General features: G+C 47.4%; 1 protein-coding gene across 1 annotated transcript in view; it reads right to left on the bottom strand.

The window, feature by feature from the left end:
• Positions 1-12,621: 12,621 nt before the first annotated feature.
• TMEM40 (transmembrane protein 40) overlaps positions 12,622-23,594 on the bottom strand; it is a 42,341-nt gene continuing 31,368 nt past the window's right edge. The window contains exons 6-13 of the mRNA XM_053600094.1: positions 23,501-23,554; positions 20,316-20,351; positions 19,964-19,996; positions 19,426-19,473; positions 14,876-14,947; positions 14,690-14,764; positions 13,565-13,627; positions 12,622-12,777 (exon numbers count right to left, since the gene is read on the bottom strand). Coding sequence (XP_053456069.1) covers positions 12,758-12,777; positions 13,565-13,627; positions 14,690-14,764; positions 14,876-14,947; positions 19,426-19,473; positions 19,964-19,996; positions 20,316-20,351; positions 23,501-23,554 — 401 coding nt within the window. The 3' untranslated portion in view covers positions 12,622-12,757. The remainder of the gene's footprint in view (positions 12,778-13,564; positions 13,628-14,689; positions 14,765-14,875; positions 14,948-19,425; positions 19,474-19,963; positions 19,997-20,315; positions 20,352-23,500; positions 23,555-23,594) is intronic.

The raw sequence follows: 23,594 nt of genomic DNA, 5'->3' as shown, positions 1-23,594 counted from the left end.
AGGAAGAGAGCAGCTCTCCCAGAAACTGACAATTCTGACACCTGATCAGGGACTCCCTGGCCTCCAGAATGAGAGAAATACATTTTATTGTTTCTGCCACCCAGTCTGTGGTATTTTGTTATGGTAGCCTGAGCTAAGACCTCTGTCTTAACTAACCCAGGCGTGGTCTGATAATCTCACTGCGTTGAAAAGATGGGGGTCCATGCAGGCCAAGAAAGCTAGAGGTCTCCAGGCAGAGGACCAGAGAGGAGACTGCGGCAGAAGGAGAGCCCCGGAGATCTCTAGAGGGTCTTCCTCAAGTCTTCAGCTGAGTGCTGATCAATGCATGTGTGTGACATGACTCAGTGACATTTTTCATTGTTTACTTTGGTTCTCCCCGGTCTTTTACAACAACTGACTTACCTCTTTCTCTTGAAGAATTTCTTCTTCTTGGTTTCCATAAACCCTCCTGATTTTTTCTCCTTTCTCCCCAGCCACACCTTCTGAATTTTCTCTCCTCAACCTGACTTTTAAATGCTAGCGTTCCTCAAACCTTGAGCCTAAGTTCTATTTTCTTGCTACTCTTCATTCTGTCCCCAGCACCTCAGGTAGTGCCGGGCATGTAGTCAGAACCCAAATACATGTTGTGCTGACTCTGTGTTGTTGAGATGTGTCGACAACTCGTAGAATGTCGTCAGGGGAGGATTTTCACCTGTTTCCCACCCCTACATGAGATGTGCATACTAAGGTATGCACTGAGGTAGGTACTAAGGTATGTCCCTTAGACACCACAAAATCATCACATCCAAGATAGAATGTATCATCCAAAATGGATTCTGTTCTTCCATAATACTGGAGGTGGCTTGTGAACATGGCTGCCCAACAAGAGACTACATTTCCCAGTATCCTTTGCAACTAAGAAGGGTCATGTGACAAAATTCTCATCAGCAGAATGTGAATGTAAATGATGCACACAGCTTCTGCGTCCTTGCTTAAAAAGGAGTTACTTTTCTTCTACTTCCTCTCACCTCCCTTCCCATGGACTGGAAGTAACAGCGATCACCCAGCTTTGATCCTACGGTGACAAAGCCTTAAGTCACGATGGAGCTGCAACCTGGACTGCTCAACTCCAGGATGTTAGCGAGAGAAAAATAAAGTTCTGTTTTATTTAAGTCATTGTATTTTTGGATCTCTTTGTCATAATTGCAAAGGCTCTCCTCCTAACAAATCTGCCCACAAACCTGCTTTCCCAGGTTTCACAGGGCAATGTACTGTCTTTGCCATATGATGGTTAGGGGCTTTTTGAGCCATAAGGGACAGAAATTCCAACTCAAATTGGGTGGGGAAAAAAAGGGAAAAAAAAATTGGGTGCTTATTGCCTCATAAAACAGGCCTAGCTACAGAAGCAGCTTTTTATCAGGGCTCAGTTTCTCAGCCTCCCTGGGTTCTACCAAATTCCTGTATCCTTCATTCTCAGACTGGCCCCTGATGGTAGCAAGCTGGTGGCTGTGCTTCCAAATTTCACACCCTCAGACACCAAAACACAACAGAGGAGGAAATGCTTTTCTCAGAAGCCCCAGCAAAAGTCTCTGTTTCTACTGTAGAGCAACAAACCATTGTAAAGCTTAGTGCCTTAAAACAGCAACTTATTGTTTTTCATGATTCTTCAATCTGATCTGAGCTTAACTGGGCAATTATTCTGCTTCATATGGTGTCTGTTGTGGTTGGAAAATTCAAGATGCTTCTCACTCACATATCTGGTGCTTCAGCTAGGATGGTGTAAGCTTGGGGCTGCCTAGATCTCTCCCCACCTGGCTTCTCCATGTGGCTTTCTTGGGCTTTGCCACAGCATGAGTGGTTTGGGGTAGTCAGATTTCTTACACGGAGGCTGGATTCCAAGAGAAAAAGGAGAAGCTTCCAGGCCTCTTGCAAGCTAGTCCTGGGACAGTCACCTGCCATTTGTGCTAAATTCCACTTGATCAAGGCATATCACTACTCCAACTGAGAGTGAAGCGGAGAGGAAGAAGACCCTACCTCTTACATGGGAGGGTCAGGACATGTGTACCAGGAGGGCAGAGATTGTTGGCACTCATTTTTGGAGACTAGTGACTCAATGAACTGTGGGCTCTATTGAGTTCTGAACTTGAATTAGTGGGTTTACAGGCTGTGCTGCTGTGTCAAGAAGACTCAAAAAGGAAAACAGTAAGCACAGATACCGGAGAGACAGCTAGCATCTCTGCCACATATTCATGCCCAAATCAATGACTAGAATATGCTGATTGGCTGATACCAATCACAACCTGCCCCTGGAGCTACTGGTGGGGTCAAGCATCTCACTGTTGTCTACAGCAAAGGGGGTTCTTTTAGATCCAGTTTCCAGTAGCACAAAGATCTAATTATTGAGCTAATGAGGATTGCCAAAGAAGAAAGGGTTTTGTTTTTGAGACAGAGTCTCACTTTGTTGCTCTTGGTAGAGTGCCATGGCATTGCAGCTCACAGCAACTTCAAACTCCTGGGCTTAAGCAATTCTCTTGCCTCAGCTTCCCAAGTAGCTGGGACTACAGTCACCTGCCACAACGCCCGGCTATTTTTGTTGTTGTTGTTGCAGTTGTCATTGTTGTTTTAGCTGGTCTAGGCCAGGTTTGAACTTGCCAGCCTCAGTGTATGTGGCTGGCACCCTACCCACTGAGCTACGGGCACCGCCAAGGTTGTTTAATTTCCATGCCTTTGTGTTGGGATGTAAATTTTTGTTGGAGTTGAGTTCCACCTTTATTGCCTTGTGATCTGAGAATATGCAACGTATAATTTCAATTCTTTTAATTTTGTTGAGGTTTGATTTGTGACCTAGATGTGATCTATTTTGGAGTATGTTCCATGGGCTGACAAGAAGAACATATTCCTTAGCTTTGGATGGTGTTTTCTATATATGTCTATTAAACCCATTTGTTCGAGGGTTGCATTTAAGTCCCTTATATCTTTGTTTAGTTTCTGTTTAGATTATCTGTCCAGTTCAACCAGAGGGTTGTTAATGTCCCCAGCTATCATGGTGTTATAGGGTATCATATTGCTCAGACCAATTGAGGTCTGTTTCATAAATCTGGGAGCATTTAAGTTGGGTGCATAAATACTTAGAAATATTGGAATAATGGAAATATTCTCTTAATGTATTATTCCCTTGACCAGTATAAAATGACCGTCTTTGTCTTTCTTAACTTTAGTTGCTTGAAATCCACATGTATCTGAAAATAAGACTGTGATCCCTCCTTTCTTCTGTTTTCCCTTTGCCTGAAATACTGTCTTCCAACCCTTTACCCTGAATCTTGTTTTGTCTTTCAAGGTTAGCTGTGTTTCCTGGAGATAGCATGTGGGTGGCTTGTGCTTTTTTATCCAATTGGCCAGTTTGTGCCTTTTTGGTGGGAAATTTGAGACATTGACATTAAGAGAACTGATAAGTGTGATGGAGTTCTATTCATCTTATTTTGTGAAGGTCTGTTTTTTAGTTTTATCCTTTGCACCATTATGGACGCTGGGTTTTTGTCCTTTCGTTTGTGGGTGTTTACTTTGCTAGTGGTCCATTGTGATGTTCAGTGTGGAGAATAGGCCTAAGTGTTCAACCCCACCTGTTCAACCAGATATTGCTCAAGTCTACTCACTGCTCTAGCAAGTAGCCCCATTCAAAACAGGCAGTATCAAGCACCTGCCTTCTGTTTTGGTTTTCCTCAGCTCCAGACCTCTTTGTTGGCTCCTGAAGTCTCCTGCTGCTTCAGGGTGATGTTTCTGTGCCTTGAGTCTCCTGCTCCCTGAGTGATGTTTCTGTGCAGATTCCCCTAGTCAGGTAGGATGATGTCCACTTTCCTCCGTCTCACCATGAGTAGCTGGCAGGAGATGTCTCTAGTCTGCTGTCTTAGTCTATAAAACCTCACTCTCTTCATAACATCCTTTGAAGCACAAAGGAGAGCAAGATTTTTTCTTCAAAGAGAAATTAGACTGACAGAATACACCAGGGAGGCAAATGGCAAATATGGACAACGACCATCCACCAAGGGGCCCAAACTAGAGCTCTGGTATCCGCCTACACTGTCCTCTTTCCTTCACCACACCCATTCATTTACTTCCTCAATCCTTTGACAAACTCAGAGTCTCGTGAGGGTAGCCAATACAGAAATGGGTGAATACCAGGCTGAGTGTTAAGAACTCTAACCTTGGGGAGAGCCACTCATGGCAGGTGTGTGCTTCAAGTCATATTATGGATTCCTTTTTGAAATGTCTTCAAATTCCCCCTTCCCTTCTGTTCCTGCGGCCATGGGTATCCCTTGTCTCTAATCTTAGCCATTAGTCTGAGCCATCTGAGAAGCTGACGCCAGGATGAGATTAAATGTGCAAGGATTTTTTTTTTTTTTTTGTAGAGACAGAGTCTCACTTTATGGCCCTCGGTAGAGTGCTGTGGCCTCACACAGCTCACAGCAACCTCCAACTCCTGGGCTTAAGCGATTCTCTTGCCTCAGCCTCCCGAGTAGCTGGGACTACAGGCGCCCGCCACAACGCCCGGCTATTTTTTTGGTTGCAGTTTGGCCGGGGCCGGGTTTGAACCCGCCACCCTCGGTATAGGGGCCGGCACCCTACCAACTGAGCCACAGGCACCGCCCAATGTGCAAGGATTTTATTAGAGAAAACATCTGTGAGAGAGAGAATGGAGAGGAAACCAGGGAGGCTGGGAAAGCCTCCAACTGCAATGTAAGTCTGGCCACAGGAGAAGAAGAGAGGGAAGGAAGGTTGGGTGGAAGAGTCCTAGTCCGCCATGTGGTTTAAGGAAGGTTTGGCAGGGTGTCAGTGAGTCCTTAAAGCCCAAGTCCGTGGTCAGAGGAATCCCATGTCTCCTGGGTGTGGGTTTGCCTTAGTCTCATTCTCCTGGTAAAGCATTGGCTGGGGATATCCCACGGGGACAGTGGCCTTGGTGCAAACACAGAGCACTACAACCCTTGGTCAGTTATGCTCCCTGCAGTGGGAGGTCTGTGAGCTTTATTCTGATGCCCCTCACAGCCCCCACAGGGCCAGTAGAGCAGTTCAGTGATGTTTCTGAAGTGCAATCTTCCCTCTGCCATTTTTTGGCTCAAACTCATTCCAGGGTTCCCCTTCGTCCTCAGATGAAAGTCCCAGCTCCTTATCCCAGTTCTCCAGGGTCTGGTGGGGGAGGAGTGATCCACCTGTGTGCTGGGTTCACCCCTACTCCCACCTCATATGCCTTGACTGCCCGGGGCTGACAGCCTGCTGCTGCCTGCACACGTTCTCCTCTTTCATGCCTCCATGCCTCTGCCGTCGCTGGGCCCTGTGCCTGGACAGCCCTTCCCTACACCTCCATCCATGAAGCCCAGACCCAATGGCAAGTGCTTTCCCCACTCCCTGGGTTCAGTCAGCAGCATCTCCTCACTGTTTCTCTGGTCCAGGCCTGGATCCTCTGGAGTAGACAGAGGATTCCTGGGGCTGTGTCAGAAGAAGGGGACAAACAACTGCTGTGGTCCTCTTGAGCTTGTGTCCATTTCTCCCAGGGCAGGCTGGCTTGCACGGCCTCAACACGCTCTCACTGCCCCAGTTCTCCCTCTGCGGTGATCCCAGCAGAGTCCAGGACAGTCGGGCAGATGTCTTTTCCTCCTCACCCTCCACCTTTCAGTCCTGCCTTCCTAGGCTCAAGATTCAAGGTTTTATTTTTAGATGATACATTGAACTGGGGCTCCAGGAATCCACTCGACACCCGAGGTGTAACCAGACCCCAGGCTGGCACTGGCTTTGAGCTCTAGCTTGGCAAAAGAGCCATGAGAGAGTCCAAGGGCAGTGCTGGGTGCTGGGCCCCAGGAAGGTAGCACCCTAGTGCAGACAGGCCCTCAGCAGTCAGCGTGAAGTTTGAGGAGCTATCTCTCAGGGTGCAACACGCTTCTATACCCTGCCTCACATGAGCCCCTCCTTTGACAACTGGGACCTGGAGAGGCCAAGCTTACCAGGAGCAGAACTGGGGTAGAACCTGTGTACCCACAATGCAGCCAGGCTGCCGAAAATTGAAAAGTAGAACAGAATGACAGGTTTTGGATTGGGTATTTCATGTGCATTTTAAAAGTTGTTTCTTTCTTTTTTTTTTTTTTTATTAATAAAAGTTATTTCTCATAGCCATACAAAGTTGCTATTTCCAGTGAGGCAACTAAAGGTAGAGAGGTTAAATAACTGCCCAGCATCACGTAGGTGTCGTATCGGTGAGCCTTCATCAGAGAAGCAGAACACTGCTGGATTCCAAAGTTCTCTTTCCACTGTGCTCTAGGGCTCCCCAGAAAGAAAATAGAATCAACCTCTACCATCTTGCTGAGATTCCAAGATAGGGAGGTTAGGACATCATAAAATCGTAAGCATGTGGTTATGAGCAGTTGTGAAGCACAGAAAAGAAGGGCAGATAGCTTCCCAGTGGGTAGTGGCCATGTCTCTTTCACTTATCTCCTAGCAGAAGAATCTCCTTAAACATCTGTCTCAGAAAAGCAAAGCAAAACAAAGGAAAGGAAAGAAAAGAGAAAAGAGCAGTAATCCTGTGTCCTTGCTTGGCTTTCTCTCCCATTCTATGTGTACCACAGTTAGCGCCTGTCTCTAGCTTAACACCTGAGGAGCCCCCAGGGAAGCAAGCCTGTGGCCTGCAGGCCAGATCTAGTTGTGTTTGGCCACTAATAATTTGAAATTTTAAAAAATTGTGGTGAAATGCACATAACAAAACTTACCACTTTAACCATTGTTGAAGGGCATTAAGTCCATTCACATCACTGTGCAGCCATCACCACCCCCTCCGGAGCTCTTTCCTCTTTCCCAGTTGAAACTCTGTTCCCATTCAACACTTATTCCCTTGCAGGGCACAGTGTGCTGGGAGGCACAATGGAAGGCTGAGGCGGGTGGAGCAAGAGTGAGACCCCCCCGCCTCTACTAAAAATAGAAAAAAATAGCCAGGCATTGCAGTGGGTTCCTATAGTCCCTGCTACTTGGGAGGCTGAGACAGGAGGATAGATTGAGCCCAGGAGTTTGAGGTTGCTGTGAGTTATGACGCCATTGCACTCTAGCCCAGGGCAACAAAGTGAGACTCTGTTTTAAATAAATAAATAAGTAATATTAAAAACAAAATAAAACACCAATTCCCTGTTCTCCCTTCCCCCCAGCCCCTGGCACCCATAATTCTACCTTTTGTTTCTATGAATTTGACTACCCCAGGGACCTTATATAAGTGGAATCAATCATACATGGAATCAATCTTTTTTTTCTTTTTTTTTTTGAGACAGTCTCACTATGTTGCCCTTGGTAGAGTGATGTGTCACACAGCTCACAGCAACCTCCAATTCTTGGGCTTAAGTGATTCTCTTGCCTCAGCCTCCCAAGCAGCTGGGACTACAGGCGCCCGCCACAACGCCCAGTTATTTTTTTGTTGCAGTTGTCATTGCTGTTAAGCAGGCCTGGGCTGGGTTCGAACCTGCCAGCCCCAGTGTATGTGGCCGGCACCCAAACTGCTGAGCTATGGTGACGAGCCAGCAGTGTTTGTCTTCTTGTGAAGGTTCATCCCTGTGGTACTCTGCGTCTTTCTTTCTATGGATGATAATATTCCATTGTAGGGCGGTGCCTGTGTGTGGCTCAAGGAGTAGGGCGCCGGTCCCATATGCCGGAGGTGGCGGGTTCAAACCTAGCCCCGGCCAAAAACCAAAAAAAAAAAGATAACATTCCATTGTAAGTGTACATCACATTTTGCTTATCCGGTCACCTGTTGGTGGACAGGGGTTGCTTCCATGTTTCAGCCATTGGGAGTAAAGCTTCCATGAACATGGGTGTACACTTATCTCTTCAAGTCCTTTCAGATGTAAGCCCAGAAGTAGAATTACTGGATTACACGGTAATTCTATGTTTTAATTTTTTGAGTGACTATCATAATGTTTTCTAGAACAGAAGTTAACATTTTTAAAAAGGTCGTTGCCAACGTTTTTTGTGACTCTGGATTTGGGGCTTCTGCTGAGAAAGCGTAGGCCTGACCTCACGGGCCCTGCACGCACAGCGTCCTCGGGCAGTGCCCCCTCCTTAGGGGTCTGGGTCCTGGTCCGCAGGGCGCTCTCCCAAGCTTCTCCGTTCTAATAACTCCAACTTTTCTTTTGTTCCACCAGCCATAGGTGGTTCTCTCAGCTGTAGGCTGTGAGCTTCAGGGTTTGTTTTTTTGTTTGTCTTTTCAGTCCTCCTGTACCTGTTTAACAAATTCCTTCTCTTAAATTCTTGTGGTTTCGCTTTCCTGGCTGACTGATACCACCACTCGGCTGCTATTCTTGCCCGACATTGTGGACAGCTTTGCTCCCTTTGGTCAGGGGTAGGCTCTTCTGTTCCCTTCTCTCTGCTTCCTGTTTTCCTATGTCTATCGGACTCTGCCTGCCTGACCCAAATGGCATCTGATTTGCCCCGGCTCTAATCTAATAATTCCTGTTTATTGAGAATCTACTTACTGGGCGGCAGAGTCTGTGTATAAGACTTTATGTAATCATCTCATGTAATCCTTGCCACAGCACTGTAAAGTGGGCTCTATTCTGCTCCCCATTATACAGATGAGGAAACTGAGGCTGAGAGAGGGGAGGACTTGACCAAATTCACAGCCAGCCAGTGGCAGAGCTGGCCACAGGAACCCATCGTTCCTATAAAGAGAGGCCAAGCACGTTGTTCTCAAGTCAGCAAGTTGGTGTTTCTATCATGAAACTTTGTGTCTCATTTATATGTTGAGTAAATATTTGATCTGTGTTCTCTGGGCTCCTTTTAGAAGAAAATAAGTTACGAAGAAGAGCTTGAAATCAAAACCTCAGAAACTAGCTTTTTGATTTTTTCATCTGTCAAATGGGAATCATGACGGATGGTACCTCACTGAGTTGTGATTTATGACAAGGATTAATAGCTGGATGTTGTGGCGGGCACCTGTCATCCCAGGTACTCTGGAGGCTGAGGCAAGAGAATCGCCTAAGCCCAGGAATTGAAGGTCGCTGTGAGCTGTGACGCCATATCACTCTCCTGAAGGCGATAAAGTAAGACTCTGTCTCCAAAAAAATAAATAAATAAATAAATAAAAGAATGTAAAGTCCTTAGCTCCACACATGGCATGTAAAAAGTACTGAATAAATGTTAGCTAGTACAGTAATATTTTAACCCAAATACAGAGAGACTATTAAGTCAATTGAGATAGACACAGTGCTGGCTGGGCAGGTGGCTCACGCTTGTAATCCTAGCACTCTAGGAGGCTGAAGCAAGAGGATTGCTTGAACCCAGGAGTCTGAGGTTGCTGTGAGCTAGGCTGATGCCATAGCACTCTAGTCAGAGCAAGAAAGTGAGACTGCTTCCAAAAAAAAAAAAAGAAAAGAAAAAAAAGAGATATGTAGTACATAATGGCTGAAAATGATGCTGTGGAGAGTATACAGTAATGGTAAAAAAAAGGCTTATGAAAAAAATGCTTATTATATGTGAAAGAAAAAAAGGTTCAAAATAAAAAAAAAAATGAACACATGCATTAAAAAGACTCACAGGAAACACCAAAATATTAACTTTGGATGATTTGGGGTATTGGGATTCAGGTCAATTTTTTTTCTAACAAAAATGTAAAAACAGGGTAGCGCTCATAGCTCAGTGGGTAGGGCGCTGGCCATGTACACAGAGGCTGGCAGGCTCGAACCTGGCCCAAGCCTGGTAAAACAACAATGACAACTGTACCACCACCAACAAAAAAAGTAGCTGGGTGTTGTAGGAAGCGCCTGTGGTCCTGGCTACTTGGGAGGCTGAGGCAAGAGAATTAAGCACTTAAGTCTAAGAGTTGGCGGTTGCCGTGAGCTGTGACGGCACAGTACTCTACCGAGGGCAACATGGTAAAACTCTGTCTCAAAAAAAATAATAATAAACAGGCAGCACCTGTGGCTCAAAGGAGTAGGGCGCCAGCCCAATATACCAGAGGTGGCGGGTTCAAACCCAGCCCTGGCCAAAAACTGCAAAAATAAAATAAGAAAGAAAATTGCTTGAGCCCAAGAGTTTGAGATTGCTGTGAGGGCAAGGGTGATATAGTGAGACTCTGTCTCAAAAAAAAAAAAAAAAAAAAAAAGGAGGTAAAAATCCCTAGGAATTGGTCTTGTGGTTTCCAAAACATAACCTTTTTATGGGACCGCAATGATCAGAGGAAAAGGGCCATGAAGTGAGACTTTCACGAAGCTTAACTTATTCCACTTTAGACTTTATTTTTTTTCTGATGATAATTTCCCTGGTTTTTTTGGTACAAAACCAGCTATTTCTTCTGTAAAATGACATTGATAGTTGGTTTTTCTTTTATAGTCCTCAATTAGAAAACTAAAACACTGACATCCCCCTTCTCTCACTTTTACAATGCTTATTTAATGTTTTAGAGAGGAATCTTACTATCTTTTTTTTTTTTTTTTGTGGTTTTTGGCCAGGGCTGGGTTTGAACCTGCCACCTCTGGCCTATGGGACCAGCGCCCTACTCCTTGAGCCACAGGCGCCACCCCTGGAATCTTACTATCTTACCCCATCTGGACTCAAATTCTTTTTTTTTTGTAGAGACAGAGTCTCACTGTACCGCCCTCGGGTAGAGTGCCGTGGCGTCACACGGCTCACAGCAACCTCTTAACTCTTGGGCTTACGCGATTCTCTTGCCTCAGCCTCCCGAGCAGCTGGGACTACAGGCGCCCGCCACAACGCCCGGCTATTTTTTGGTTGCGGTTTGGCCGGGGCTGGGTTTGAACCCGCCACCCTCAGCATATGGGGCTGGCGCCCTACTCACTGAGCCACAGGCGCCGCCCCTGGACTCAAATTCTTAACTTGGGATCCTCCCAAGTAGCTGGGATTACAGGTGTGTGCTTTCTCTCTCTCTTTACAGGCTTTCTCTCTCACTTAAAAAAAAAAAAAATTCTACAACTTTGAGAGATCTCCAAATCTGGGTAACACTGGAAAAAACTCCAGCTCCCTCCAGGACGCTCTGCCTGGACTGGGAACTGAAGGAGCCAAGCTCTATGAGGCAGACTTTGTCTACGCTGGGGTTCAAACTGCCACTCTGCCACTTACTCACTATGTGACCTTGAGTGAGATACTAAATCTCTTTGAGTCTCTATTTCTCCATTTCCAAAATGAGGAATGACCCCTATACCTTAGGGCTGCTGTGAAAATTGAATCCAATAACATTCGTGACTATACCTAGGCCATCAGAAGCACTTGAGGAAGTGTCCTTCGAGAATTTCTAAGCTTAATAAAGACTCCACTTTTCTTTTCTGCAAGTTGAAGAAATCTCGTTTCTTCAACCATTTTTTAATTTTTTGTTCAGAGACCAGAGTCTCACTATGTTGTCCAGGCTAGACTCAAACTCCTGGGCTCAAGCAATCTTCCCACCTCAGCCTCCCAAACAGCTGGTACTACAACTGTGTGCCAGCACACCTGGCTTTCAAATGTTCTTTATATTCCCACTCTGGTCTTTCCCCCCATGTGTTCTCTAGTCTGTCACTTTCTCTCTTAATGTGTAAGTCTGGCACTGAACACATGCTCTTGGCGAGGCCCGGCCCATGAAAGTAGGACTTACTACCACCTCCTTCAATTTAGACTTTATACTTCCATTAATGCAACCCGCGTTAGCAATGGTTTCAGTTTTGTGCCCTCATCTCACTCCTTTGGCATTTGCCAAAATGAGAATACTAACAGCCTCAGATATTTTTCAGAAGAATGGTTGCAAAGCCCAGTCTCCCACTCTGAATATGTGCAACTGAAATCTTGGACCTAGAGTGAGGAGCTTCACATTAATCACCTTTTAGGCTTTATCCAATAGCACAAAGCATCTGCCTTGACTAGGTGGATTCAGAGGAGACCCAGATGTGTTCTCATGCTCAAGAAAGGTAAAGGAATACTGAACTCTTTTAGTGCAGGGAAGAGAATATTTATTTGAATCTTGATGGAGTCCAGGGCAGCAGGGCTGTCACTGGGTGATAGGGCTGAGGAAAGATGGCCAGATGCTTTAGTCCCCAACATCTTTTCTTTTTTCTTTTTAGAGACAGAGTCTCACTTTATGGCCCTCGGTAGAGTGCTGTAGCATCACAGCTCACAGCAACCTCCAACTCCTGGGCTTAGGCGATTCTCTTGCCTCAGACTCCCAAATAGTTGGGACTACAGGTGCCCACCAGAACACCCGGCTATTTTGTTGTTGCAATTTGGCCAGGGCCGGATTTGAACCCGACACCCACCATATATGGGGCCTGCGCCCCACCCACTGAGCCACAGGTACCACCCAGTCCCCAACATCTTAAACATCTTTACCTGCCTCAGGTTCAACCAGCCTGGTGGCTCCCTGCCTCATGGCAGTGGACCATCTGTCTGTCCCTGCATGACTCTTGTAGGACCTGAGAGCCCACCAGGTTAGCCTGAGGATTTTAGAGAAACTGCAGGCCCAGCATGCACCGCTGGGGCGCTCCTGCCATTTGCCAAGAGCAGCCGCCTCTCAGAACCTTCCTGCTGATTCAGGCCTCATGCCCTCCCTCTGCCTTCCACCCCAGCAGCCGGATCGCACACCAGTGCTGCCTGAATGACACCCCAGCCCGGGATGGTGCCAAAGTTCAGACCACATGGAAGGAAAAGTGCTCTCTTTATTGCTCTGGCTTGGCCTCCCATGTGTCTCCCAGAACGTTGTGTTGTCCTTGTCCTCAGGGGTTGCAATGGTGGTCAAACTTGGGCATGGCTCAGATGCCACCTGGCAGCAGCCTCAGTCAGTCTTCCTGAACCCTGGAAGGCAAAGCACAGGATGGCATGGGATTCTGACGGCAGCCAGGCCTCATCCCCACCCTCACCCCAGATGCCTAGAAACCCTCACAGTTGGCATAAGATAGTCATCCGGAAGCCACTGGTCTCTGTGACCCACTGTCATAGTAACTAATTTTCCTTTTAATAATCAAATGGATTAAAGAAGATATAGCTCCCTAGTATAAGGCGGACACAGAGCTGCTGGTCAAAAAAGAGGCCACTTTAGCTTGGCCCAGCCACTCCCGCTGTGACCCTGGGGCAGTCACTGCACCTCTCCAAGCCACAGTCAAGCATAAGATGACAAAACCCACCTCCCCAGGTGCTATTAGGCAAATACGACCAGAGTAAAGATAGCATTTGGAGAAGCGCAAAGTTCTGTGAGGACAGGAGGAATAACCAGTCTCCCCTCGCATCTGTTTCTCACTTGATTTTCAGGAGACCGTATGTAGTAGAAAGTATTACACTCATTTTTCAGTTGAGGAAACTGAAACTAAAAGAGGCTACCGTGGGGGTGGCACCTGTGGCTCAAGGAGTAGGGTGCCGGCCCCATATACTGGAGGTGGCGGGTTCAAACCCAGCCTTGGCCAAGAAAAAAAAGAGGCTATAGGATCATATCATCCAGGATCACAGAGCTGGTAAACTGGCAGGAGTGGACTTGAACCAGGGCCTCTGCCTGAGGGCCCTGTGCTTTTTCCTATATGCTAAGCCTCTCTCAAAACAGAAGACCCTGATAGGGAGAGAGGGAACATGGGAAGAATTTAACAGTTACCCATCAGCCTAAACTTCTGGAAGAGGGGGATGAAGCCATGCAGGACACTGTGGATGCGGTATACTACCAAGAGACAAAGAGAAAGGTTAGGTTTGTGCCCTCTCGAGGAGTGAAGAGTCAGGTCAGACCCTCCCACCTCCCTAGCCTTGGACACAGGCCTAACCCCTACAAGCAAAGCTGTGACGGTGGTGCTGAGCTTAGACAAGAGTATCAGAGCTCCTGTTACTAAAACGGCAACCACAGGGCAGTGCCTGTGGCTCAAAGGAGTAGGGCACCAAACCCATATACCAGAGGTGGTGGGTTCAAACCCAGCTCCCACCAAAAAAAGAAAAAAAAAACCCAGCAACTGTAAACAGTAAGTGAGAATGGTGGCAGGAAGTCCACAGGGCAAATTCAGTTCCCAACTCCATTAACTAACTTTTTAGCATTTAGCTAATTCTATTTACTTGTAACTTTACATCTTTATTTATTTATTTTTTATTTATTTATTTTTTTGAGACAGAGCCTCAAGCTGTCGCCCTGGGGAGAGTGCCATGGCATCACAGCTCACAGCAATCTCCAACTCCTGGGCTTAAGCGATTCTCTTGCCTCAGCCTTCAGAGTAGCTGGGACTACAGGCGCCCGCCACAACGACTGCCTACTTTTTTTTGGTTGTAGTTATCGTTATTGTTTGGCAGGCCCGGGCTGATTTGAACCCGCCAGCTCTGGTGTATGTGGCTGGCACCTTAGCCGTTTGAGCTATAAGCGCTGAACCTATTTATTTATTTTTTGAGCCCCGGCTGGGCTCAAACTCTTAGGCCCAAGGGATCTTCTCTCCTCAGCCACCTAATGAGCTGGGACTACAGGCATGTGGCACCAAACCAGGCTCGTTTGCTACCTTAAACTGTTTTTGTTGTATTATTATGGACTTGTCCATTTTTTCCACGGGGTTTTGCCACTGACCTCACATTGACATTCAAGTGTTCAGGAAGAAAACATGAGCATAAGGAAGTTACCAAAAAAAATGTTTAGGTTGTGATCTCTGGCCCTTAGCAAGCAAGTATGGCCATCCCGGCTACCACCCCTCTGAGACTGTGAGAGTGTGTGTGGGTATGTGTGTGTGTGTGTGTGTTGAGAGGGACTTACCTAGCCCGAAGTAGATGCCAACTGTCTCCAAGGAGGCGAAGGTGAGCAGGCCGACCCCGAGGGACATGAACCAGTCTGTAAGGGTGGGAGGAAGAAGATGATTGGCTTGCAGGTCTGGACAGCCCCGTTCCCCTCCGCTCCCCAACACCAGCTCCCTCCTCTTTTCCCCGAAAGCCCAGCCCTCACCTGAGTAATAGTGATAACACACCAGCAAGGCCCCAATGGCAAAGCACAGGAGGACGAAATGGAAAAACTCATCTGTAAAGGCAGAAGTGGGGAATTGCTGTTTGCTTCTTCCTCTCTCTTTTAAATGACAAAATGTCAGGCCCAGTGTGGTGGCTCACACCTGTAACCCTAGCTACTACGGGAGGTCAAGGTGTCGCTTGAGCTCATGAGTTTGATATCAGCTCGAGCAAGAGTGAGACCCCTATCTCTACAAAAGTAGACAAAGTAAAAATAGAAAAATCAGCTGGGCATGGTGGTGGGAGCCTGTAGCCCCAGCTACACAGGAGGCTGAGGCAAGAGGATCACTTGAGCCTGGGAGTTTGAGGATGCTGTGAGCTATGACATCACTGTACTCTACCTGGGGTACCACAGGGAGACTCTGTCTCAAAAACAATTTTTTTTTCCGGAAAATCTTTGCTTCAAAGGAACTTTATGCAGAGACACTGCTCCTGACCAGCCAAGTTAGAACTGTACCCCCAAACCCACCCTTTATCTTAGTTTATTATTTTTATAACATTTGTCACCAGTCAACTGATTATATTTTCATTTCTGTGTTTACTCTGTGTCCCCCACCATGTGGCTCCAGGGAGGACAGGGATTTTAGCTGGTCTCGTCCCCTGTTGGGACCTCCAACAGTGAGAGCAGCAGCCGGCACACAGAGGTACTCAATACTTTGTCAGATGAATGCTAAATGCCATTAGAAAAAATGCAAATGTTGCCAAGTTTAGTTCCATTGGTCAAATCTCACTCCATAAAAGCGAACAGTGATTGGCAGCATTTTTCCAGGCATATATATGCACACTTTTAAAACAAAAATGGGCCCGATCTATATCCCTGCTGCTCTATAGTTTGCTTTTTTCTTCTCATTGACAGAGCAAGGCCATCTTCCATCTCAGAGCACACAGACCCACCTTGTTCTCCTTGGCGGCCGCACGGTGTTCCGTGGTGTAAATCTCCCCTCATTGATTTAACTGGACCCCCAATGATGAAGTGAGAGGTGCTGGATTTTTTTCCTGTTCCCATTGATGCTGCACTGAAATCAGTGCCCAAGAATCTCCACGCACTTGTGCGCCTATTTCTCTGGGCCTGGTGTGGCACTACAGGCTCAGAGGGTCTAGGATTTTGACAGAGGCTTGGAGAGGACCTGAGAGTGAGCAGGGCCTGTGCCTCGGGCAGGAATCCAAGGCTGGTCTGTAAAAGAGCCCCTGCACTCTGCCAGGCACTGTGGGGATGGTCAGGGGAGAGAACACAACTTTCCTGCTTTCCTGCCTGCCCCCAGACGATCCAGAGCAGGTTTCCTGGGACAAGTCTGCAGGGAACAGTGCCCTCATTCAGCCCTGCTTGGCCACTGATGTTAAGAGGCAGTGGGGGGGCGGCGCCTGTGGCTCAGCGGGTAGGGCGCCGGCCCCATATGCCGAGGGTGGCGGGTTCAAACCCAGCCCCAGCCAAACTGCAACAAAAAAATAGCCGGGCGTTGTGGCGGGCGCCTGTAGTCCCAGCTGCTCGGGAGGCTGAGGCAGGAGAATTGCCTAAGCCCAGGAGTTGGAGGTTGCTGTAAGCTGTGTGAGGCCACGGCACTCTACCGAGGGCCATAAAGTGAGACTGTGTCTCTACAAAAAAAAAAAAAAAAAAAAGAGGCAGTGGGCAAGTCTCCTGACCCCTCTGAGCCTCGGTGTTCCCGTTGGTAAAAGAGGAGAGTGGGGTGCACATCACTCTGAGGGGCGTTGGATGGCAAAGTGCTCCCTGAGTGGCACAGGACAGCCTGACGGCAGATGTCACCACTGCTGAGGGACATTTTGGAGGCAAGTGAATGGAAAGTGAGGAGGGCAATTTTGTTTGTTTTTGCTTCTAGGGAAACAACAAAATGAGTATTTTAGAACTTTCTTGGTTATCGAAGTAGTACCCTGAACCCCATAAATGCATCAATGTACAAAGTTGTGATTTAATAAAAAGTAATTAATTAAAAAAAAAGAACTTTCTTGGCTCTAAATTCAGTTTATCCTCTAGGAAAAAAGTGCCTTTATGGGGAACCAGCCTTCCTGTGTAAGAAAGTACCAGGTTTAGGCCCACTCAGAGATGGGGAGACCTGGGAGCGAGGCGGATTAGAGAAAGTTTTTCCTCTTCTCTTCCTCATCCAGTTTTTCAGAAATGCAAAATGAATTCCCAACAGAGAATTTCTCCCTGGATCTGTTTTCCAGTTGTCTATTTTTGGGGGTGGGGTGGGGACAGAATCTCACTCAGTCACCCTGAGTAGACGGCCATGGTGTCATAGCTCACAGAAACCTCAAACTCCTGGGCTTGAGCAATCCTCTTGCCTCAATCTCCCAATTAGCTGGGACTACAGGTGCCTACCGCCACATCTGGCTAATTGTATTTTTAGAAGAGTCAGGTAGAGTCACTCTTGCTCAGGCTGGTCTAGAACTCCTGAGCTTAAGTGATCCACCTGCCTCAGCCGCCTGGAGTGCTAGGTGCAGCCGTCCGATGAATAATATTTAGAAAATATGTTGGTGTTGTTTTTAAGAAAAAGAGGAGACAGCACATTGCAAGATCAAATAGAAGACGGGGGCGGGGGGGGGAGAGCTTAGTTTAAGTGTAAGTGTTAAGATGCCACACAAATTTGGGAGTCATCACAGCCAGGGCAGTCTGGGAGGACTTGGAAGAAAGAGAGTTGAGGTGAGCCTTAAAGACAGTTGAGGCAGGAGGACTTGGACGAGAGAAGAGTGTGTGTGTGTGTGTGTGTCTGCATCACTTGTGTCTGTCTGTGAGTATCTGTGTCTCTGTGTGTATCTGAGTGTATATGTGTGTGTGTGTGTGTGTGTGTGTCTGCATCACTTGTGTCTGTCTGTGAGTATCTGTGTCTCTGTGTGTATCTGAGTGTATGTGTGTGTGTGTCTCTGAGATGTGTATCTTGTCTCTCTGTGTGTCTGTGTAGACACAAGCGTGTCTGTGTGTGTGTCTGTGTGTGTGCACAGACAAGGTAAGCAGATGGGACGGAAGCCCAGACATCATGTAGTGAGGGTCCCAACAGCTGGAGTGGAGGGGCTGTTAAAGTAGGGGACACTTTGTATGCTGCAGAGGTTAGGCCAGAGTAAGGACTCAGAATAAGGTTGGAGCTGGAAGGGATCTTGGGGATCATTCTCGTTCAGTTTTTCTCAGACTTCAGTCACCCCCACAGCACCTTTGGTTTGTGCCATTTTTTTTTTTTTTTTTTTTGTAGAGACAGAGTCTCACTTTATGGCCCTCGGTAGAGTGCCGTGGCGTCACATAGCTCACAGCAACCTCCAACTCCTGGGCTTAGGCGATTCCCTTGCCTCAGCCTCCCGAGTAGCTGGGACTACAGGTGCCCGCCACAATGCCCGGCTATTTTTTGGTTGCAGTTCAGCCGGGGCCGGGCGTGAACCCGCCACCCTTGGTATATGGGGCCGGCGCCTTACTGACGGAGCCACAGGCGCCGCCCTGGTTTGCCATTTCTACTTAGCACCACTTACCGCCTTTACAACTGCAAGGATCATCTGTGCTAATATTTACTTCCCAATTTTCTTTTAATAGATTCCTTTTTTCCAGAAATATATTCGCTTTAAAACGAAACTTTATGTTATAACTGTTACATGGAAAACCAGGATCCTCTAACATAAAAATCAACCCAAGGCAAACAAAATAAGATGGTGACATACTCGCCAGCCCCTGCTGCCCGTGGAAGTCTCAGACCCAGGAAGAGGCCTGTGCTCTGTAGCTGAGAGGCAATGAGAGAGGACCAGACCCATCTACAGCCCAGGGCTCCACACAGAGACCATGCCCTGAGTAAAAGCACAGAGAGAGGAATAGCTTTGGGGTTTGGGGTATAATGCTATGTCCTGAAACATCCTGGCTGCAGCCTGCACTTTGGGAATCTCGGTTCTGGTCCAACAAGCCTCATTTTATATATCTCACCAAAGTTAAGGAGGGGGCCCGGGTGCATCCCACTGGCCAGAGGCAGAGTGAGAGGCCCAGGTCCCCGGCTTGCTGAAGGTGGGGCTTTTGCAACAGCGCAGAACAACAGGACCCATGGTCAAAACCACGGCCTCCCTGCTGGCCCTCTCCTTCTTCGGGAAGTCCCCACAGATCCCAACACTAGGGCAGAGGAGGTCCCTTCAGCTCTCCTGGCTCCTTCCCTGGAATCCAGTCTAATCTAACTACACAGCTCCCCATCCCGGCCACAAGGCCTGGAAGGCGTTTATCAGCTCCATGCCTCCATGGATAGCAGAAAGCGCAGAGGACTAGGGCTCAAGTCCAGGCGGTGCCACTCACAAGCTGTAAGGCTACTTACTCCCCATCCTTGAGCCTCAGTTTCCATATCTACGAAATGGGAATTACTGCCCCACCTTGGGACAATGAGCTGAGGAATTTGCAAACAGCAGGGCACAGGACAGAGGTGGGCTGTGATTACCATGCTCTAGGCCGCCAGCTGCCTTTTACTCAAAGACATGTGGACCAGACAGGAGGGTGCAGCCCTGGAACCCGGATTTCCTTACCATCTTTCTTTATATTCAGTCTTCTGAGCTGAGAGGCCTCCACTTCTCCTTAGCAATAAGAGAGAGAGAGACAGTGTTCAATTTCAACGTGGGACAGATGGGACCTTCTCTTCCTTACTTCTCCGAGAATTTAACTAGATGCTTTGTCCTCAGTGAGATGGGGCTTACCGCAGGACCAGTTACATAAAACTGTAAAGATGGGGATCCCCTTGGGCAGCACCTATGGCTCAAGGAGTAGGGCGCCGGTCTCATATGCCAGAGGTGGCAGGTTCAAACCTACCCTGGCCAAAAAAACAAACAAACAAACAAAAAAAAGATAAAGATGGGGATCCCCACTGACCTCTCCTCCCTCCACAGGGCAGAGCCTGCCTTCAACTCCATTTCCCCTGCCCTGGAGCTCCATTTCCTGAATCATTGTGACACTCTGGATAGTGATGGCATCGTGGCTGGGACTGGCCCACCTTCATAGGTCTCTGTGGTCCCGTCCCGCCCCCTGGAATTCAGACCTCCAGCTCCCCAGCTGAGCTTGCATATTTACCACTTGCTGGGTCTGAGCCTCTCCTTTGGAGTCCTGGAAATGAGAAGTCAATGTTAGTGCCAGGCCAGCTTGGGTTCCTTAATAGGTGCCTCCACCCTGGAGGAGGATAGAGGTGACCTAAAACAAAGTCTCACTGAATTCTCCAACCTCCGAGGGATCTTTCCATCTATTGGTGGCTGGTTGTAATGCTCTTGCCTCTTGCCTAGACTCCTGTCCAACCTCTATGCCTCATGGTGCAACCCAGAGCCTCAGGTGCCCTGACCATAGCTGGCTCCCTCTGGACAGAGGTCATGGGCAGACCTCCAGGCTCAACACCAGCACTGATGACCCCCTGCCCCCACTGGACACTCACCTGTCTCCTCAGAGGGCACCATGTCTCCAGGGACATCTGCACAGAAGAAAAATCAGTGATCACACACCTATGAGCCTTTGGGTGGGGAGAAGTTACACCTCAGGGAAGGCAGACCCTGCTCAGAGACTCTCCACTTGATCTGGAGTGGGCCAGGTGAGGACTGCCTCAGGCTGGACGGTCCCTGCTCCCTTTATCAGGGCAGCCACCATCCAGCACCCACGGAAAACTGCTGTACCCATGGTACAACTGCTTAGCCATACAGGTCTTCCAAGTTCCCATAAGATACCAGATTTTAACGTAAACTTCCTGATTTAGAAAAAAAAAAAAATTGGCAACTCTTGTATTTCACAAAATCAGAAACACCATTGTGGGTGGTGCCTGTGGCTCAAAGAGTAGGGCGCTGGTCTCATATGCCGGAGGTGGCAGGTTCAAACCTAGCCCCGGCCAAAAAAAAACAAAACAGAAACACCATTGTTTGGGAGAGGTAACATCATTTTATGTGCTGCTATATAAGTTGCTAGTGATTGTAAGGTGCATCCTGATTTTAGAAATGTTCAAATGTGAAAAAAAAAATGTAGAATGAATGAATGATATTCATAGTCATAACTTTTTATTTATTTATTTATTTTTCTTTCTTTAATGATTCTCTTGCCCTTTGCCTCCCAAGTAGCTGGGACTATGGGTGCCCGTCACAACGCCCAGCTTTTTCTTTTGGTAGAGACAGGTTCTCACTCTGGCTCAGTTTGGCTCATGCTGGTCTCAAACCTCTGAGCTCAGGCAATCCACCCGCCTCAGCCTCCCATAGCGCTAGGACTACAGCCGTGAGCCACCATGCCCGGCCATAACTTTTTATTTTTGAGACACAGTCTCACTCAGTTACCCTGCGCAGAGTGCTGGGGCATCATATCTCACATCAACGTCAAACTCCTGGGCTCCAGTGATCTTGCCTCAGCCTCCCCAGTAGCTAGGACAACAGGTGCTCACCAAAACACCTGGCTAATTTTTCTATTTTTAGTAGAGATGAGGGTCTCACTCTTGCTCAGGTTGGTCTCGAACTCCTGAGTGCAAGCAATCCTCCCACCTCGGCCTCCCAGAGTATACAATCATAATTTTTAAAAAACATTCAAAGTTGGGCGGTGCCCGTAGCTCAGTGGTTAAGGTACTGGCCACATACACACCAAGGCTGGTGGTTTCAAATCCAGCCCAGGCCAGCTAAACAGCAATGACAACTGCAACAAAAACAACAACAACAACAAAAATAGCCGGGCATTGTGGAGGGTGCCTGTATTCCCAGCTACTTGGGAAGCTGAGGCAAGAGAATCGCTTAAGCCCAAGAGTTGGAGGTTGCTGTGAGCTGTGACGCCACGGCACTCTACCAAGGGTGACAGCTTGAGACTCTGTCTCAAAAAAAAAATAAAACAAAACCAACAACACTCAAAGCCAGATACAATGCATCTGTACACATGGATCACAAGTTGGCAATGTGTCTGCTCAGGCTATCCACGTGCAGGTGATGACATCTCGCCATGTGACTCCCAGACCTCAAGCAGGTGGAGCCAAGATGAGTTGTACACAGGGAGTGGTGGCCCCCACAACAGCTGCCAAGCCACTTTTCCGGGCTGCTGAGGGTGAGGTGAGCCCTACAGAGCTGCCCTGACTGCAGCATCCTTGTTAATCCCAGGTGGCCTTCCCACCTGTCCACCATGTGGTCCTTGGTGCCTGCTCTAGTTCTCTGGTGACTTCTAACATGTCATCTTCTTCTGCTCAAGGGCAGCAGTGCCCCATGTGTCTCCCCCACACCAGGTCCTACTCCTGTACATTTTGTCCCTAAGAGCAGCCCCAGGACACGCTGAGCGCGTGACAGCACTCAGCACACTGAGCTGTCCTTAGGGCTAATCTGCAAACAGGGGACCACATCTGCAAAGTAACCAGAGAGTGGCCAATACCAGGAGTGCAGAAAACATACTGAAAGCAAGATGAAATACGATGAAAACAATGTAATTTACTGAGCACATCTGATAGCTTGGGGGGAAAGGTAATTCCCAAGTAAGTGACTACATCTGCATTTTCTACAGTGAATCTGAATTACTTTTTTTTTTTTGTAGAGACAGAGTCTCACTTTATGGCCCTCGGTAGAGTGCCGTGGCCTCACACAGCTCACAGCAACCTCCAACTCCTGGGCTTAAGCGATTCTCTTGCCTCAGCCTCCCGAGTAGCTGGGACTACAGGTGCCCAGCTATTTTTTGGTTGCAGTTCAGCCGGGGCTGGGTTTGAACCCGCCACTCTCGGTATATGGGGCCGGCGCCTTACCGACTGAGCCACAGGCGCCGCCCTGAATCTGAATTACTTTTATAAGAAAAAAATATTTTAAAATTCAAGTAAATAAAAGTTTTTCTTAATTTATACCCAGTGAAAACTTTCTTAAACTAATGAGTAATTTAAGCATTTTTCTAAACTAATACTTGCTTTGGTTAAAAAAGAAAAAAAAAATCAGATAAGCAAATAAAACACTATAAAGATTACCCACATAACCTTTACTCTCTGAGTGCACACATGAGCATTTTTCTGTGGTCTTTCTTGGGTTATTACCAGGCGTTAGGAAACTACATAGATTTTGGAAATATTGGGTTAAAAGAAGTTAAACAGGCTTTCTTATCCAGTGTATTTGTCAGGCTCTTCGGCAAACTGGTTCATGTTTATAAATTCTGCCATTTCATCTCAGTGCTAAAAAGTGCCACATTATTTTATATCTCCTCCCTATAGTAATCAGGGTATTTAGAAACAATTATTCCATAACAGGGTATTATAGAGATGAATCCCTAACTTTTCTTTACACACTCAAGTAGCCCAGTATTCCGGAGAAGGGAGTACTGATCATGTTCCATTTTGCTGGTTGGGAAGCTGAGCCCAAAAAGTTTGGGTGACTTATCAAGGACTTGTCAAAGTCATCCACAAGTCAAGGTTATAGCTCAGAAAAGAATGCAGGGTTTGCTCAAAACAGTCTCATCATGGTCAAAAACGCCCCAGCCCCATCTGCCAATGTGATAACCACTCAGCTTGCCACAACTCCTGGAGTTTCAGCTCCTGAAACACCCTCGTGACCTTGTTTCTGCCTAACAAAGCCCTAAGCCCTCCTATCCTTAGCCTAATTCTTTTTTCTCCAAAGCCACTGGACAACCAGTTACCTCCATAGAGTTGAAGCTCATCCTTTAAAACATCGGGTTCCTCATGGACACCACCTGGATGGAGACAAACCCCATTGGTCAGCTCACCCCAGAC

This window comes from Nycticebus coucang, chromosome 8 (genome assembly GCF_027406575.1).
Source record: "Nycticebus coucang isolate mNycCou1 chromosome 8, mNycCou1.pri, whole genome shotgun sequence".
Classification (NCBI taxonomy): Eukaryota; Metazoa; Chordata; class Mammalia; order Primates; family Lorisidae; genus Nycticebus; species Nycticebus coucang.
This window is presented reverse-complemented; position numbering and strand designations above follow the sequence as displayed.